Source organism: Dendrobates tinctorius, unplaced genomic scaffold (assembly GCF_039654945.1).
Source record: "Dendrobates tinctorius isolate UK_male_01 unplaced genomic scaffold, ASM3965494v1 ptg000250l, whole genome shotgun sequence".
Lineage (NCBI taxonomy): Eukaryota > Metazoa > Chordata > Amphibia > Anura > Dendrobatidae > Dendrobates > Dendrobates tinctorius.
Genome location: NW_027361917.1, coordinates 34,387,050 through 34,403,839, shown reverse-complemented (window position 1 = coordinate 34,403,839; position 16,790 = coordinate 34,387,050). Strand labels below are relative to the sequence as shown.

Genomic DNA, 16,790 nt, shown 5'->3' with positions numbered 1-16,790 from the left:
TCAGAAGATGTACTTTTATAGTTACTTGACCTCTGCACCTCTTCTCTAGTTACTCAACCTCTGCAGACAACCACAAGCTCCAGCAATCCTGTGCCTTCCAAGTGAAGTGGACACCACTTCTGTAGCAGGCATAAACCTATGGAGTGGCATGCGCTTGGTCCACGAGATGAAAATGACTCCAATTAGAATTTTTTTTTTTCACATTTATTGGTTATATGAACAAACAGAAAAAAATTATACAAATAACTGTAAACGGAATGGCGGAACCACTGTGCCGTGATCCAATGAGAGCCTGCAGGGTTCGTGACTAGGAGAACACCTGACTCTCTTCGTTAGAGTCCCTGATGGTGGGGTTAGACTTGGCTCCAGATGGACGCCAGGTGTTACTCCAGGACAAACCTCAGACGCACGGCGGCTGACCCCCAAAGGGGCAGGTAGGTGGAAAGGTCAAGACTACATGTACTTTACAAGTACAGGCAAGCACAGCAGGAATACTGGGAGACACAGCAGTGTGAAATACATGTGAAATTAGATCTGTCAGTTAACGAAAGGTAGAAATGCTGAAATTGAATGTATTCAAAGTTTTGACGTATTGTGGGGGTTGTCAGAGAAGCCAGGGGGAATCCATGGTTATCTGTTAGAGGGGACGTTTAGAATTTTAAAACCATCCATGCCTGAAAAAAAAAATACATTTCACAGTTGGACAACTCCTTTAAGGAAGCTACCCTTATAAATCAATGTCTGACCCTTTATTTCGCCTTGTGAGATGATTGGCCATGCCAGCAACCCATCTACAGACAGCAGTTTCAGGAAGAGCTCCTCATCGGTGTATAGAAGGGTTGAGATGGGTGAATGAGATACCATTGATGTACCCCATGACATAGATGTTTGCAGAATTTGCTAGAACAGTATCACCTTTCAGAGTTAAGAAAGACTTACTTTTTTCTCAATTCCGCTGAAAAACTGAAACATGGTTATATTGGCTGGAGGTTTGGACATCCCCAGAGTCATGCACATGGTCTTCAGCTCTGTGAACACCTCGCTGCCGCCATCTTGCTCTTTCTTTGCAGGTATATTAACACATAGCATTCTTGCAGCTTCAAGTTCAGAGAGCAGATATGCTGTGGAGAGGCAGGGTCACATCGACAGGTTACCATTTAACCACACAAGGTACGTCTGATAACAATACTTTTAGAGATGATCAAAAAGATTTGCACGACCCTGGTCCAGTGACTATCACTAGTGAGTGGCCGCCAGATCAGAGCCCGATGAACCTCTTCCTATCTTTCACGATAAGTAGGTCTGGGGCGATGTAATTATTGCAATGTCTTGTACGCACCACTTCGAGGCAGGCCTAAAAATCATAAGAGGAGATGGGGATCCTGGCACGTAGAGGGAGGTTCACAGGGCTCTGGTCTCGTGGCAACAGATTGCCAACAAGGCCACCATGTATAAACACTTCGCAAGTAATTGTCTGAAAACTCAGTCTCGTAGCATATTTACCCGAATAGTCACAAGGTGTGATAACATCACATTTTATGGCGTGTGCAGGAAAGAAAACAGAGGCGAATCTTTGGAAAGCTGCACATGTCGTGCAATGCTGGGGTACTGGTTGTACAATGATGCCTAACTGAAAGAACAATAAAGTAATCATTTGTGTCTCTAGTCTGGAGGGCGAACACGCTTCATGCTAACAGTAGCGGTTGGGGTGGTTCCAGAGCAGCTGAAGGACATAGACACATAGTCATATGATAGGTGGTATTTCAGTAAGGAAAGTCCATCAAAGGAGTATTCTATATATTAGCAAGTAATGATTGCTGGGAGTTCAATCTCTTGAACGTCCACTGATCCTGAGAATCAAAAAGCCGCAGCTCTAGAGCGCCCCTTCAGTTTACAATGACCCACTGTGCAGGGAACTGCTCAAAGAGGACTCTGTAGAGAGGATAACCGTGCAGTGAACACAGTGTGACGCCCTCATTCTCAGAATCGATTACGGTTCTAGAGGACAGACCCTGGTCATCAGGTACTTATGGTATATACAAGAAATGTGAAATCACTTAATTAAAGGGTCATCCATGTCTAGTTCTGTGTTTCCCATTGGTGCCTGGCATCAACATTCCAATCAGTGGCCATTGATCAGCTGCAGCGCTCATGTGATACCCCCACTGGATGTTTGTGCCAGGAGACAATTGGGGGGACACCAAAGTGGTGCAGGTCCGGGTGGGGAATAATTTTTTTGTCGCCTCCCTGGGCCCATCAATAAGGGGTTATGAACAACCCCTTTAAAAGGTAGATAAAATTGTAATGATATCACTTACTTAGTAGGAGTAGGCAGTTTTTCTTATCAAGAAGGCGTTTAGTGACATCTCCTGATATCAGAGATGTATACGGACAGTTCATCTCCGTCAGTAGACCACTCATTTCTAACTGGAACCCATCAGCTTCAGCGGGGCCTGGAATGAAAGCACGTAAATATAAAAAATGGGAAAAAATGAAAAAGTACTTTATGTATTTATGTACAGTGAGACCATAGAGGTTCTGATATAGGTAGAGGATGAGGCTGATTGCACAAACCTGGTGATAAAAGATTGCCTACTGAAAGTGAACAGTGAAATAAAAGGATACAACATTCCAAGCAAAGTGCTATATATTAAAGGGGGAGCCGGGACTTTAAAAAAAAAAAAAAAATTAGCTAAGCACTAACAGTCAGGCAACAGAGACAGTCAAGTCTACAGAGCGGAGGTTTCTTTTCCGGTTCCGCTCAGTTGACAAGGTGGGACTTTCAATGTCATTCTGATAGACATCCGGATCCACGATGCCCAACTAGTGGAGCTGGTTGTCAATCAGAATGACGTCGGAAGTCCCGCCCAGTCAGCCCTCACTTCTACATGTAATGTAGTATGTTAATATACAGTTGTGGCCAAAAGTATTGACATCCCTGCAATTTTGTCAGATAATACTCAGTTTCTTCCTGACAATGATTGCAAACACAAATTCTTTGGTATTATTATCTTCATTAAATTTGTCTTAAATGAAAAAAACACAAAAAGAATTGTCCTAAAGCCAAATTAGATATAATTCCACACCAAACATAAAAAAGAGGGTGGACAAAAGTATTGGCACTGTTCGAAAAATCATGTGATGCTTCTCTAATTTGTGTAATTAACAGCACCTGTAACTTACCTGTGGCACTTAACAGGTGTTGGCAATAACTAAATCACACTTGCAGCCAGTTGACATGGATTAAAGTTGACTCAACCTCTGTCCTGTGTCCTTGTGTGTACCACATTGAGCATGGAGAAAAGAAAGAAGACCAAAGAACTGTCTGAGGACTTGAGAAACCAAATTGTGAGGAAGCATGAGCAATCTCAAGGCTACAAGTCCATCTCCAAAGACCTGAATGTTCCTGAGTCTACCGTGCGCAGTGTCATCAAGAAGTTTAAAGCCCATGGCACTGTGGCTAACCTCCCTAGATGTGGACGGAAAAGAAAAATTGACAAGAGATTTCAACGCAAGATTGTGCGGATGTTGGATAAAGAACCTCGACTAACATCCAAACAAGTTCAAGCTGCCCTGCAGTCCGAGGGAACAACAGTGTCAACCAGTACTATCCGTCGGCATCTGAATGAAAAGGGACTGTATGGTAGGAGACCCAGGAAGACCCCACTTCTTACCCCGAGACATAAAAAAGCCAGGCTGGAGTTTGCCAAAACTTACCTGAAAAAGCCTAAATGTTTTGGAAGAATGTTCTCTGGTCAGATGAGACAAAAGTAGAGCTTTTTGGGCAAATGCATCAACATAGAGTTTACAGGAGAAAAAAAGAGGCATTCAAAGAAAAAAAACACGGTCCCTATAGTCAAACATGGTGGAGGTTCCCTGATGTTTTGGGGTTGCTTTGCTGCCTCTGGCACTGGACTGCTTGACCGTGTGCATGGCATAATGAAGTCTGAAGACTACCAACAAATTTTGCAGCATAATGTAGGGCCCAGTGTGAGAAAGCTGGGTCTCCCTCAGAGGTCATGGGTCTTCCAGCAGGACAATGACCCAAAACACACTTCAAAAAGCAATAGAAAATGGTTTGAGAGAAAGTACTGGAGACTTCTAAGGTGGCCAGCAATGAGTCCAGACCTGAATCCCATAGAACACCTGTGGAGAGATCTAAAAATGGCAGTTTGGAGAAGGTACCTTTCAAATATCAGGGACCTGGAGCAGTTTGCCAAAGAAGAATGGTCTAAAATTCCAGCAGAGCATTGTAAGAAACTCATTGATGGTTACCGGAAGCAGTTGGTCGCAGTTATTTTGGCTAAAGGTTGTGCAACCAAGTATTAGGCTGAGGGTGCCAATACTTTTGTATGGCCCATTTTTGTAGTTTTGTGTGAAATGATCAATGTTTTGCTTTTTGCTTCATTCTCTTTTGTGTTTTTTCATTTAAGACAAATTAAATGAAGATAATAATACCAAAGAAATTGTGTTTTGCAATCATTTTCAGGAAGAAACTGAGTATTATTTGACAAAATTGCAGGGGTGTCAATACTTTGCCACAACTGTACTCTCCTACTGCTGCTCTCTCCGGTGTCCAGCGCCGTTCTTTTCCTCTTCTCATCAACGTCACCGCAATTCAGAGTAGCCAGCTCATGCTACGCTCTGTGTGTGAACGGGAAGTCTCATTTACAATGAAAGCCTATGGTGCTTCATTTTGACGCGCCATAGACTTATACTGTGAAAGCCACTTCCGGGTCACACAGAGCGTGGCATGACCCGGAACGTCTGCAGAGTGGTGACGTCACTGAGAACAGGAGCAGAATGGCGCTGGATCCTGGAGAAGGCGGTGGTAGGCGAGTACATTAGCACACTCACACTACATGCATATAGATTTCATTTAAAAAATATATAGATAGGAGTGCTGTTTTTGCTCTTTACTTAGAATGAGATGTTGGATTTCCAGTAAAAATTTCTGTCAAAAGGCGTCTGCACTTGTCAATAGACACCTTTCATTCTGGACATCAGTGGTGGGCTACCATCCCACCGGAACATACATTCATATCCTCTATATTATCTGCTTACTATTGGTGGCTTCTACATTTTCTTCCAATTTGCAGAACAGCCTCAGCTCCGTTACCAGCCAGGCACAGAGCTTGGTATATTCTGGGGAAAGGGCTCCTTGAGTGGCAGCTTGAACCAAGGCCCCTTCATCCATTAAGGATCCTTTGTACCTGTGGGGGATAGTTATAGGGTTAATAATGTAGTGGGCAGATCAACATTGCATTCATACTGATAACACAGATCAGCACACAATGCATGATTACATGAATGTAACCGAGGTTCATCATTAGAAATATGCGGGTTTTTGCAGCTCTGATTGAATAAGGAGAGAGGTGACCCTTTTCTCTCCTCCCGCAGACACGCCCCCAGAAGAAGCTAGGGCGAAACGTGCGTTGGGGTGAGAGGGGTCTTTCTGCCGGCTCTGGCTTCGGTCCCTCTCCTTTTGTGCTCGCTGCTAACCACTCTGATTGCAGGTAATGTTCTTTATTTACCTCCTCACATCCACTTTTTGGAACTCACTATCAAATCCTACTAACATGTTAATACTTTGACTATCTGGAACGTCTGCTGCACTCTTCATATGGTAAAATCGAAGTTTAAGAGCTTGATATAAAGATTATATATGCTGGGAATATTTTTAGTGGTAGGGACCAGTATTTAGATCACTTTTGCTCCAAATATTTTGAATAGAATCTACTTACTATATTTTAACATAGGCAAATATTTATTTTTTATATTGATTCTATTCTACAGCGTTATTGAACCTTGGAGCTGTAAATCTTCCACTTTCTTCATGTGACTCTGTATATGCTGTAGAGAGGGCCCCCCCTTACTGGACACTTCTGTTCTCTTTACTTGTCTTGTCTTTACTAATCTAATGGATGTTTTAACCCCTTCACTACCAAGGGTGGTTTGCACGTTAACTACCGGGCCAATTTTTACAATTCTGACCACTGTCCCTTTATGAGGTAATAACTCTGAAACGCTTCCATGGATCCCGGTGATTCTGACATTGTTTTCTCGTGACATATTGTACTTCATGTTAGTGGTAACATTTCATTCATATAACTTGCGTTTATTTGTGAGAAAAATGGAAATTTGGCGAAAATTTTGAAAATTCCGCAATTTTCCAACTTTTAATTTTTATGCCCTTAAATCACAGAGATATGGCACACAAAAAAGTTAATAAGTAACATTTGCCACATGTTTACTTTACATCAGCACAATTTTGGAACCAAAATTTTTATTTGTTAGTAAGATATAAGGGTTAAAAGTTGACCAGCGATCTCTCATTTTTGCAACACCATTTTATTTTTACGGACCACATCACATTTGAAGCCACTTTGAGGGGTCTATATGATAGAAAATACCCAAAAGTGACACCATTCTAAAAACTGCACCCCTTAAGGTGCTTAAAACCACATTCAAGGAGTTTATTAACTCTTCAGGTGCTTCACAGGAATTTTTTGAATATTTAAAAAAATTAACATTTAACTTTTTTTCACAAAAAAAATTACTTCAGGTTCAATTTTTTTTATTTTACCAAGTGTAACAGGAGAAATTGGACTGCAAAAATTATTGTGCAATTTGTCCTGAGCACGCTGATACCTGATATGTGGGGGGGGGGGGGAACCACTGTTTCGGCGCATGGCAGAGCTCAGAAGGGAAGGAGCGCCGTTTGACTTTTTCAATGCAAAATTGGCTGGAATTCTGATCGGACGCCATGTCGCGTTTGGAGAGCCCCTGATGTACCTAAACAGTGGAAACCCCCAACAAGTGACCCCATTTTTGAAACTAGACCCCCTAAGGAACTTATCTAGATATGTGGTAAGAACTTTGAACCCACAAGGGCTTCACAGAAGTTTATAATGTACAGCGGTACAATTAAAAAATCATATTTTTTCCACAAAATGATCTTTTCACCCCCAATTTTTATTTTCCCAAGGGTAACAGGACCCTAAAAGTTATTGTGCAATTTGTCCTGAGTACGCTGATACCCCATATGTGGGTGTAAATGACTATTTGGGCACATGGCAGAGCTCGGAAGGCAAGCAGCGCCATTTGACTTTTTTGGCTGGAATTGAGATCGGACACCATGTCGCGTTTGGAAAGCCCCTGATGTACCAAAACAGTGGAAACCCCCCACAAATGACCGCATTTTGGAAACTAGACCCCCCCAAGGAACTTATCTAGATGTGTGGTGAGAACTTTGAACCCCCAAGTGCTTCACAGAAGTTTATAACGCCCAGGCGTGAAAATAACAAAAAAATTCTTTTCCACAAAAATGATATTTTTGCCCCAAAATTTTTATTTTCCTAAGGGCAACAGGAGAAATAGGACCCCAAAAGTTGTTTTGCAAATTGTCCTGAGTAGGCTGATACCCCATATGAGGGGGTAAAACACTGTTTGGGTGTATGGCAGAGCTTGGAAGGGAAGCAGCACCATTTGACTTTTTCAACGCAGAATTGGCTGGAATTGAGATCAGACGCCATGTTGCGTTTGGAGAGCACCTGATGTGCGCAAATAGTGGAAACCCCCAATTCTAACCCTAACCCTAGCCCTAACCCTAATGGGAAAATGGAAATAAATACATTTTTTTAATTTTATTATTTTTCCCTAACTAAGGGGGTGATAACGGGGGGTTTGATTTACTATTTATGGCGGTTTTTATGTTTGGCAGCTGTTGCACACTAAAAGACGCTTTTTATTGTAAAAATAGTTTTTGCATCACCACATATTAAGAGCTATAATTTTTCCATATTTTGACCCACCGAGTCATATGAGGTCTTATTTTTTGCGGGACGAGTTCATGCTTTTATTGGTATCATGTTCGGGCATGTGACATTTTTTGATCGCTTTTTATTTTGCTTTTTGAGACGCAGAATGAACAAAAACCAGCGTTTCATGAATTTCTTTTGGGTGGTGCGTTTACGCCGTTCCGGGTGCGGTAAAATTTATAAGGCGGTTTTATTCTTCGGGTCAGTACGGTTACAGCGATACCTCATTTAGGTCGTTTTTTTATGTTTTGGCGCTTTTATGCAATGAAAACAATTTTATATAAAAAATAATTATTTTTGCATCACTTTATTCTGCGAGCTATAACTTTTTTATTTTTTCGCTGATGATGCTGTATGGCGGCTCGTTTTTTGCGGGACAAGATGACGTTTTCAGCAGTACCATGGATATTTATATGCGTCTTTTTGATCGCGCGTTATTGCACTTTTTGTTCGGCGGTATGATAATAAATCATTATTTTTTGCTTCCTTTTTTATTTTTATTTTTTAAGGGGTTCGCTTAAGGGGTTAACTATTGGGACAGTTTTATAGGGCGGGTCGTTACGGACGCGGCGATACCAAATATGTGTACTTTTATTGTTTTTTTTTTGTTTTTTTTTATTTCCAAAAAATGAATATATTGGGGAATTTTTTTTATTTAATTTAGCGATTTTTTAAAAATTATTTTTACACTTTTTTTTTTATTTATTTTTTTAACTTTATTACAATGTCCCAGGGGGGACATAACTGTCCTGTGACAGATCGCTGATCTGCCAGAGAATATGGGAAGCAAGGTGTGCCACAGTCCGCGCTGCTGAGTCCACAAAATCACCTGGGATGCAAGATGTTGTAACAAAGTACTTCATCCCTGAGGAAGGTGCCAGGAAGGGCGCCGAAATGTGTAGGAAGGAATAAAGAAGTACTTTGTTACAACATCTTGCATCCCAGGTGATTTTGTGGACTCAGCAGCGCGGACTGTGGCACACCTTGCTTCCCATATTCTCTGGCAGTTTTTCCACGTTGGAGTGGTCGGTGGAGGTCCTGCAGCAGCTGATACTGTGTTATGTCTTCAAGCCAGTTGTGGGTCACACAACTGGAATAGGTGAGTGGCACTGCATTACACCACTCACATCGTAGTGTCACTAGTGATAGGGCACTATTGCGCCTCTTGTTCCCCCACCCTTTTTGTATAGATCGCTGATCTGTCACATCACAGATCACTGTGACAGATCATACAGGGGTAGTAGGGAGCTGACTGATGGGGACGGGGACATACTAGGGTAGTAGGGAGCTGACGGATGGGGCCGGGGACATACAGGGGTAGTAGGGAGCTGACTGATGGGGATGGAGACATACTGGGGTAGTAGGGAGCTGACTGATGGGGTCGGGGACATACAGGGGTAGTAGGGAGATGACAGATGAGGCCAGGGAAATACAGGGGAAGTAGGGAGCTGACTGATGAGGTCGGGGACATGCTGGGGTAGTAGAGAGATGACAGATGCGGCCGGGGACAAACTGGGGTAGTAGGGAGCTGACTGATGAGGCCGGGGACATACAGGGGTAGTAGGGAGCTGACGGATGAGGCCGGGGACATACAGGGGTAGTAGGGAGCTGACGGATGAGGCCGGGGACATACAGGGGTAGTAGGGAGATGACAGATGAGGCCAGGGAAATACAGGGGAAGTAGGGAGCTGACTGATGAGGTCGGGGACATGCTGGGGTAGTAGGGAGCTTACGGATGGGGTCGGGGACATACTGGGGTAGTAGGGAGCTGACAGATGGGGACGGAGACATACTGGGGTAGTAGGGAGCTGACTGATGAGGCCGGAGACATACTGGGGTAGTAGGGAGCTGACTGATGAGGCCGGGGATATACAGGGGTAGTAGGGAGCTGACAGATGAGGCCGGGGACATACTGGGGTAGTAGGGAGTTGACTGATGAGGCCGGGGATATACAGGGGTAGTAGGGACCTGACGGATGAGGCCGGGGACATACTGGAGTAGTAGGGAGCTGACTGATGAGGCCGGGGACATACAGGGGTAGTAGGGAGCTGACTGATGAGGCCGGGGACATACAGGGGTAGTAGGGAGCTGACTGATGAGGCCGGGGACATACAGGGGTAGTAGGGAGCTGACTGATGGGGACGGGGACATACTGGGGTAGTAGGGAGCTGACTGATGAGGCCGGGGACATACAGGAGTAGTAGGAAGCTGACGGATGAGGCCGGGGACATACAGGAGTAGTAGGAAGCTGACGGATGAGGCCGGGGACATACAGGAGTAGTAGGAAGCTGACGGATGAGGCCGGGGACATACAGGGGTAGTAGGGAGCTGACTGATGGGGACGGGGACATACAGGAGTAGTAGGGAGCTGACGGATGAGGCCGGGGATATAAAGGGGTAGTAAGGAGCTGACTGATGGGGACGGGGACATACTGGGGTAGTAGGGAGCTGACTGATGGGGACGGGGACATACAGGAGTAGTAGGGAGCTGAATGATGAGGCCGGGGACATACAGGAGTAGTAGGAAGCTGACGGATGAGGCCGGTGACATACAGGGGTAGTAGGGAGCTGAGTGATGAGGCCGGGGATATACAGGGGTAGTAGGGACCTGACGGATGAGGCCGGGGACATACTGGGGTAGTAGAGAGCTGACTGATGAGGCCGGGGACATACAGGGGTAGTAGGGAGCTGACGGATGAGGCCTGCGACATACAGGGGTAGTAGGGAGCTGACTGATGGGGCCGGGGACATACAGGGGTATTAGGGAGCTGACGGATGAGGCCTGTGACATACAGGGGTAGTAGGGAGCTGACTGATGGGGACGGGGACATACAGGAGTAGTAGGGAGCTGACTGATGAGGCCGGGGATATACAGGGGTAGTAGGGACCTGACGGATGAGGCCGGGGACATACTGGGGTAGTAGGGAGCTGACTGATGGGGACGGGGACATACTGTAGTAGTAGGGAGCTGACTGATGAGGCCGGGGACATACAGGGGTAGTAAGGAGCTGACTGATGGGGACGGGGACATACTGGGGTAGTAGGGAGCTGACTGATGGGGACGGGGACATACAGGAGTAGTAGGGAGCTGACTGATGAGGCCGGGGATATAAAGGGGTAGTAAGGAGCTGACTGATGGGGACGGGGACATACTGGGGTAGTAGGGAGCTGACTGATGGGGACGGGGACATACAGGAGTAGTAGGGAGCTGAATGATGAGGCCGGGGACATACAGGAGTAGTAGGAAGCTGACGGATGAGGCCGGGGACATACAGGGGTAGTAGGGAGCTGACTGATGGGGACGGGGACATACAGGAGTAGTAGGGAGCTGACTGATGAGGCCGGGGATATACAGGGGTAGTAGGGACCTGACGGATGAGGCCGGGGACATACTGGGGTAGTAGAGAGCTGACTGATGAGGCCGGGGACATACAGGGGTAGTAGGGAGCTGACGGATGAGGCCTGCGACATACAGGGGTAGTAGGGAGCTGACTGATGGGGCCGGGGACATACAGGGGTATTAGGGAGCTGACGGATGAGGCCTGTGACATACAGGGGTAGTAGGGAGCTGACTGATGGGGACGGGGACATACAGGAGTAGTAGGGAGCTGACTGATGAGGCCGGGGATATACAGGGGTAGTAGGGACCTGACGGATGAGGCCGGGGACATACAGGGGTAGTAGAGAGCTGACTGATGAGGCCGGGGACATACAGGGGTAGTAGGGAGCTGACGGATGAGGCCTGCGACATACAGGGGTAGTAGGGAGCTGACTGATGGGGCCGGGGACATACAGGGGTAGTAGGGAGCTGACGGATGAGGCCTGTGACATACAGGGGTAGTAGGGAGCTGACTGATGGGGACGGGGACATACAGGAGTAGTAGGGAGCTGACTGATGAGGCCGGGGATATACAGGGGTAGTAGGGACCTGACGGATGAGGCCGGGGACATACTGGGGTAGTAGGGAGCTGACTGATGGGGACGGGGACATACTGTAGTAGTAGGGAGCTGACTGATGAGGCCGGGGACATACAGGGGTAGTAGGGAGCTGACTGATGGGGACGGGGACATACTGGGGTAGTAGGGAGCTGAATGATGAGGCCGGGGACATACTGGGGTAGTTGGGAGCTGAATGATGAGGCCGGGGACATACAGGAGTAGTAGGGAGCTGACGGATGAGGCCAGGGACATACAGGGGTAGTAGGGAGCTGACTGATGGGGACGGGGACATACAGGGGTAATAGGGACCTGACGGATGAGGACGGGGACATACTGGGGTAGTAGAGAGCTGACTGATGAGGCCGGGGACATACAGGGGTAGTAGGGAGCTGACTGATGAGGCCGGGGACATACAGGGGTAGTAGGGAGCTGACTGATGGGGACGGGGACATACAGGGGTAGTAGGGTGCTGACTGATGGGGCTGGGGACATACTGGGGTAGTAGGTAGCTGACTGATGAGGCCGGGGACATACAGGGGTAGTAGGGAGCTGACTGATGGGGACGGGGACATACTGGGGTAATAGGGAGCTGACTGATGAGGCCGGGGACATACAGGGGTAGTAGGGAGATGACAGATGAGGCCAGGGAAATACAGGGGAAGTAGGGAGCTGACGGATGAGGCCGGGGACATACAGGGGTAGTAGGGAGCTGACTGATGGGGATGGGGACATACTGGGGTAGTAGGGAGCTGACTGATGGGGACGGGGACATACTGGGGTAGTAGGGAGCTGACGGATGAGGCCGGGGACATACTGGGGTAGTTGGGAGCTGAATGATGAGGCCGGGGACATACTGGGGTAGTAGGGAGATGACGGATGAGGCCGGGGACATACAGGGGTAGTAGGGAGCTGACTGATGGGGACGGGGACATACAGGGGTAGTAGGGAGCTGACTGATGAGGCCGGGGACATACAGGGGTAGTAGGGAGCTGACGGATGAGGCCGGGGACATACAGGGGTAGTAGGGAGCTGACGGAAGAGGCCGGGGACATACAGGGGTAGTAGGGAGCTGACTGATGGGGACGGGGACATACTGGGGTAGTAGGGAGCTGAATGATGAGGCCAGTGACATACAGGGGTAGTAGGGAGCTGACTGATGAGGCCAGTGACATACAGGGGTGGTAGGGAGCTGACGGATGAGGTCGGGACATACTGGGGTAGTAGGGAGCTGACGGATGAGGCCGGGGACATACAGGGGTAGTAGAGAGCTGACTGATGAGGCCGGGGACATACAGGGGTAGTAGAGAGCTGACTGATGAGGCCGGGGACATACAGGGGTAGTAGGGAGCTGACTGATGAGGCCGGGGACATACAGGGGTAGTAGGGAGCTGACTGATGAGGCCGGAGACATACAGGGGTAGTAGGGAGCTGACGGATGAGGCCGGGGACATACTGGGGTAGTAGAGAGCTGACTGATGAGGCCGGGGACATACAGGGGTAGTAGAGAGCTGACTGATGAGGCCGGGGACATACAGGGGTAGTAGAGAGCTGACTGATGAGGCCGGGGACATACAGGGGTAGTAGGGAGCTGACGGATGAGGCCGGGGACATACAGGGGTAGTAGGGAGCTGACTGATGAGGCCGGGGACATACAGGGGTAGTAGGGAGCTGACTGATGAGGCCAGGGACATACAGGGGTAGTAGGGAGCTGACTGATGAGGCCAGGGACATACAGGGGTAGTAGGGAGCTGACTGATGAGGCCGGGGACATACAGGGGTAGTAGGGAGCTGACTGATGAGGCCGGGGACATACAGGGGTAGTAGGGAGCTGACTGATGAGGCCGGGGACATACAGGGGTAGTAGGGAGCTGACTGATGAGGCCGGGGACATACAGGGGTAGTAGGGAGCTGACTGATGAGGCCACTTGATTGTTCTTGACCAATTAGTTCTATTTAACAAATTGGCTGAATCCGAGGTGCACAGGTCACATGTGATCCATGATTCGGACAGGCAGGTCTCGGCAGCCTCACGGCCGGTCTGGGAATCACGGTCTGCACTGTAAGCTGTGTCCACCACCCTCTATAATCAGTACCACATGGACACGTTAGGTAATTGGGCCCTGGACGCTGCACTGCTCCTCCATCATGTGTGACCCATCTGCTGACAGCACTGAGGGTGGGGCCTTGGACACGTAGCCGGGGCTCGTGTTACCAGTGAACATATGGCTGCTGAAATGTGGCTGAGCACATGCGCTGCTCCTGCAGGCGATCCCCGGGCCGAGCTCCCTATTCCCCCCACTGTAGGGAAGTGATAAGCAATTGCCCGGTAATGCAGCACGGTTACACGGAGGAGAGAGTCCGGTGCCTCCCAGCTGACAGCACAATAGGGAATGTGCCGATCTGCGGGGAGCACCGGGAATATGAGGCCGGTGTAAGGGGCGCATAGAACCGGCTGACCGCAGGAGGAAACGTGTCGCACATATGGCAGCCATACCCCAGGTCTTCCAGCGCCTCCAGGATGTCATTCTCCATGGTGTCACAGTCCATGGCGTCAGCAGAACCAGCGCTGCACAGCGACGACAGCCGGGGAGATGTGGCAGGACAGAGCCTACTGGGGAAAAGGACCTTTGATGACGTCACGACCATGCCTCAGCTAGTGGCTAAAGGACCTTCGGTGAGGTCATGATCATGTGATCAGTCACGTGTATGGGAGGAGTCAGACGCCAAAGCGGCAGCGCTGCTAATGGAGATGTTGTGTTTTCTTATCTTGCAAAATTGTTTCTTCAGAGAAGAAGAGGCCTAGAACTCTAGCGCCTCCTATAGGAAGTAGCAATCCTACAAACCAGTACGGACTCTCTAGTGCAGTGGTCCCCAACCTTTTTTGCACCAGGGACCGGTTTCAAGCAAAACCATTCTTCCATGGCCCAGCAGGGCGGGGATGGAGGTGTGGCAGGGGCGGGGCTTTTGTCATAAGGGGGCGGGGCTATGGACACGGTTGTAGTGTAGCAGTGCATACTTATAATTAAATAACATTTATAATGTGACTCAACTCACCATAGGTTTTGAATGAGTGCTCCATCACCCCCTTCTCCCCATCATTGCCTTCACCCCATCATTGCCTTCACCCCATCACTCCCCTCTCCCCATCATTGCCTTCACCCCATCACTCCCCTCTCCCCATCATTGCCTTCACCCCATCACTCCCCTCTCCCCATCATTGCCTTCACCCCATCACTGCCTTCTCCCCATCATTGCCTTCACCCCATCACTGCTGTCTCTCCATCACTTCCCTCATGGCCTTCTCCTCATGTCCCCATCTCCTCCAGGGCCAGGCTACACAAACACACACACACACACACACACACACACACACACACACACACACACACACACACACACACACACACACACACACACACACACACACACACACATATTATACGTGTACACACACACACACACACACACACACACACACACACACACACATTATACGTGTACACACACACACACACACACACACACACACACACACACACACACACACACACACACATATTATATGTACACACACAGACACTACCTCTCTCCTCTCACCTGCCCGCCGCCCGCGCTTCCTCGCTCTGACACAGCAGCGGCCGCGCTCTCCTCTCTGTGTCAGTCAGAGACAGGAAGCGCGGGCGGCGGGCAGGAAGCTGGACGGGTCCTTGCAGCTCCGCTCCTGCTATTCCCTCTTGCAGGCAGCGGAGCTGCTTGGATCGCTCCCTGCCGCCGCTACACACACCGCCCCATCCCCCGCTACGCCACTGACCGCCCCTGGCTCCCCTTGTGTCCACGGACCGGCAAGGGCACTGCAGCGGCCCGGTGCTGGGCCGCGGACCGGCGGTTGGGGACCCCTGCTCTAGTGAGCCTTGTCACATGACCTGGGCTACAAGCCAGAACCAAATTAGTTTTGGCTTTTATCCTAAGGCCTCTTTCACACTTCAGTTTTTTACAATTAGTCACAATCCGCCAGGTTTTGAAAAAAACGGATCCGCAATTTTCTTTTGAGGATCCGTTTTTTTTCCCCATTGACTTCCATTATTGGCGGATTGTGACGGATTGCCGTCCGTTGCATCCGTTTTTTTTGCGGATCCGCCAAAAGTTGCTGTCCGTCACCATCCTCAAAGATTTCAAAACGGACCTTGCAACGTTTTTTTCTCTGGCGGATCCTCCAGACACTGTTTTAACCCTAAATGCTTTCTGGCTGCCGGACCAAAAAAAAATCTCTCTCTCTCTCGCCAGCGGTTCCTTTAAATTTCCTCATTTTCAGGATCCGTCTTAAAACGGATCCTGTGCCCTCCGTTCACATCAGTTCACTTTTTGGCGGATTTGAACTGATGCAAAAAACTGAAGTGTGAAAGAGGCCTATTGCAGGGCTCGTTTGAGTGAGTCGATATTGACTTGTAGGCTTGCTACTTCCTATAGGTGGCGCTAGAGTTCTAGGCCTCTTCCTCTCTGAAGAGACAATTTGCATATATCACACAGAAGCAGGAGCAGCTTAAAAGTCTCCTCACCTTGGTATGTCACTCTCCACATGCATGGAGAACGTTACGGTTGGATCCCCTTCTCTTATCTTTTAATGTCCTTGTGTGTAAGAGCTGTGTGAATGACTTGAGCAGTAATGCACATCACACACAGCTCTGCACTGCACACATGACACACACAGCTCTGCACTGCACACATGACACACACAGCTCTGCACTGCATACATGACACACAGCTCTGCACTGTACACATGACACACACAGCTCTGGACTGCATACATGACACACAGCTCTGCACTGTACACATGACACACACAGCTCTGCACTGCATACATGACACACAGCTCTGCACTGTACACATGACATGACACACACAGCTCTGCACTGCATACATGACACACAGCTCTGCACTGTACACATGACACACACAGCTCTGCACTGCATACATGACACACAGCTCTGCACTGCACACATGACACACAGCTCTGCACTGCATACATGACAC

At 48.5% G+C, this 16,790-nt stretch overlaps 1 protein-coding gene across 1 annotated transcript in view; it reads right to left on the bottom strand.

Annotated features, from left to right (window-relative positions):
• The window catches only part of FAM98A (family with sequence similarity 98 member A), a 36,018-nt gene extending 21,539 nt beyond the window's left edge, over window positions 1-14,479 (bottom strand). Inside the window, exons 1-4 of the mRNA XM_073557602.1 lie at window positions 14,254-14,479; window positions 5,065-5,213; window positions 2,319-2,453; window positions 940-1,121 (exon numbers count right to left, since the gene is read on the bottom strand). Of these exons, the coding sequence (XP_073413703.1) occupies window positions 940-1,121; window positions 2,319-2,453; window positions 5,065-5,213; window positions 14,254-14,405 (618 nt within the window). The 5' untranslated portion in view covers window positions 14,406-14,479. The remainder of the gene's footprint in view (window positions 1-939; window positions 1,122-2,318; window positions 2,454-5,064; window positions 5,214-14,253) is intronic.
• Between the last annotated feature and the right edge of the window lie 2,311 nt (window positions 14,480-16,790).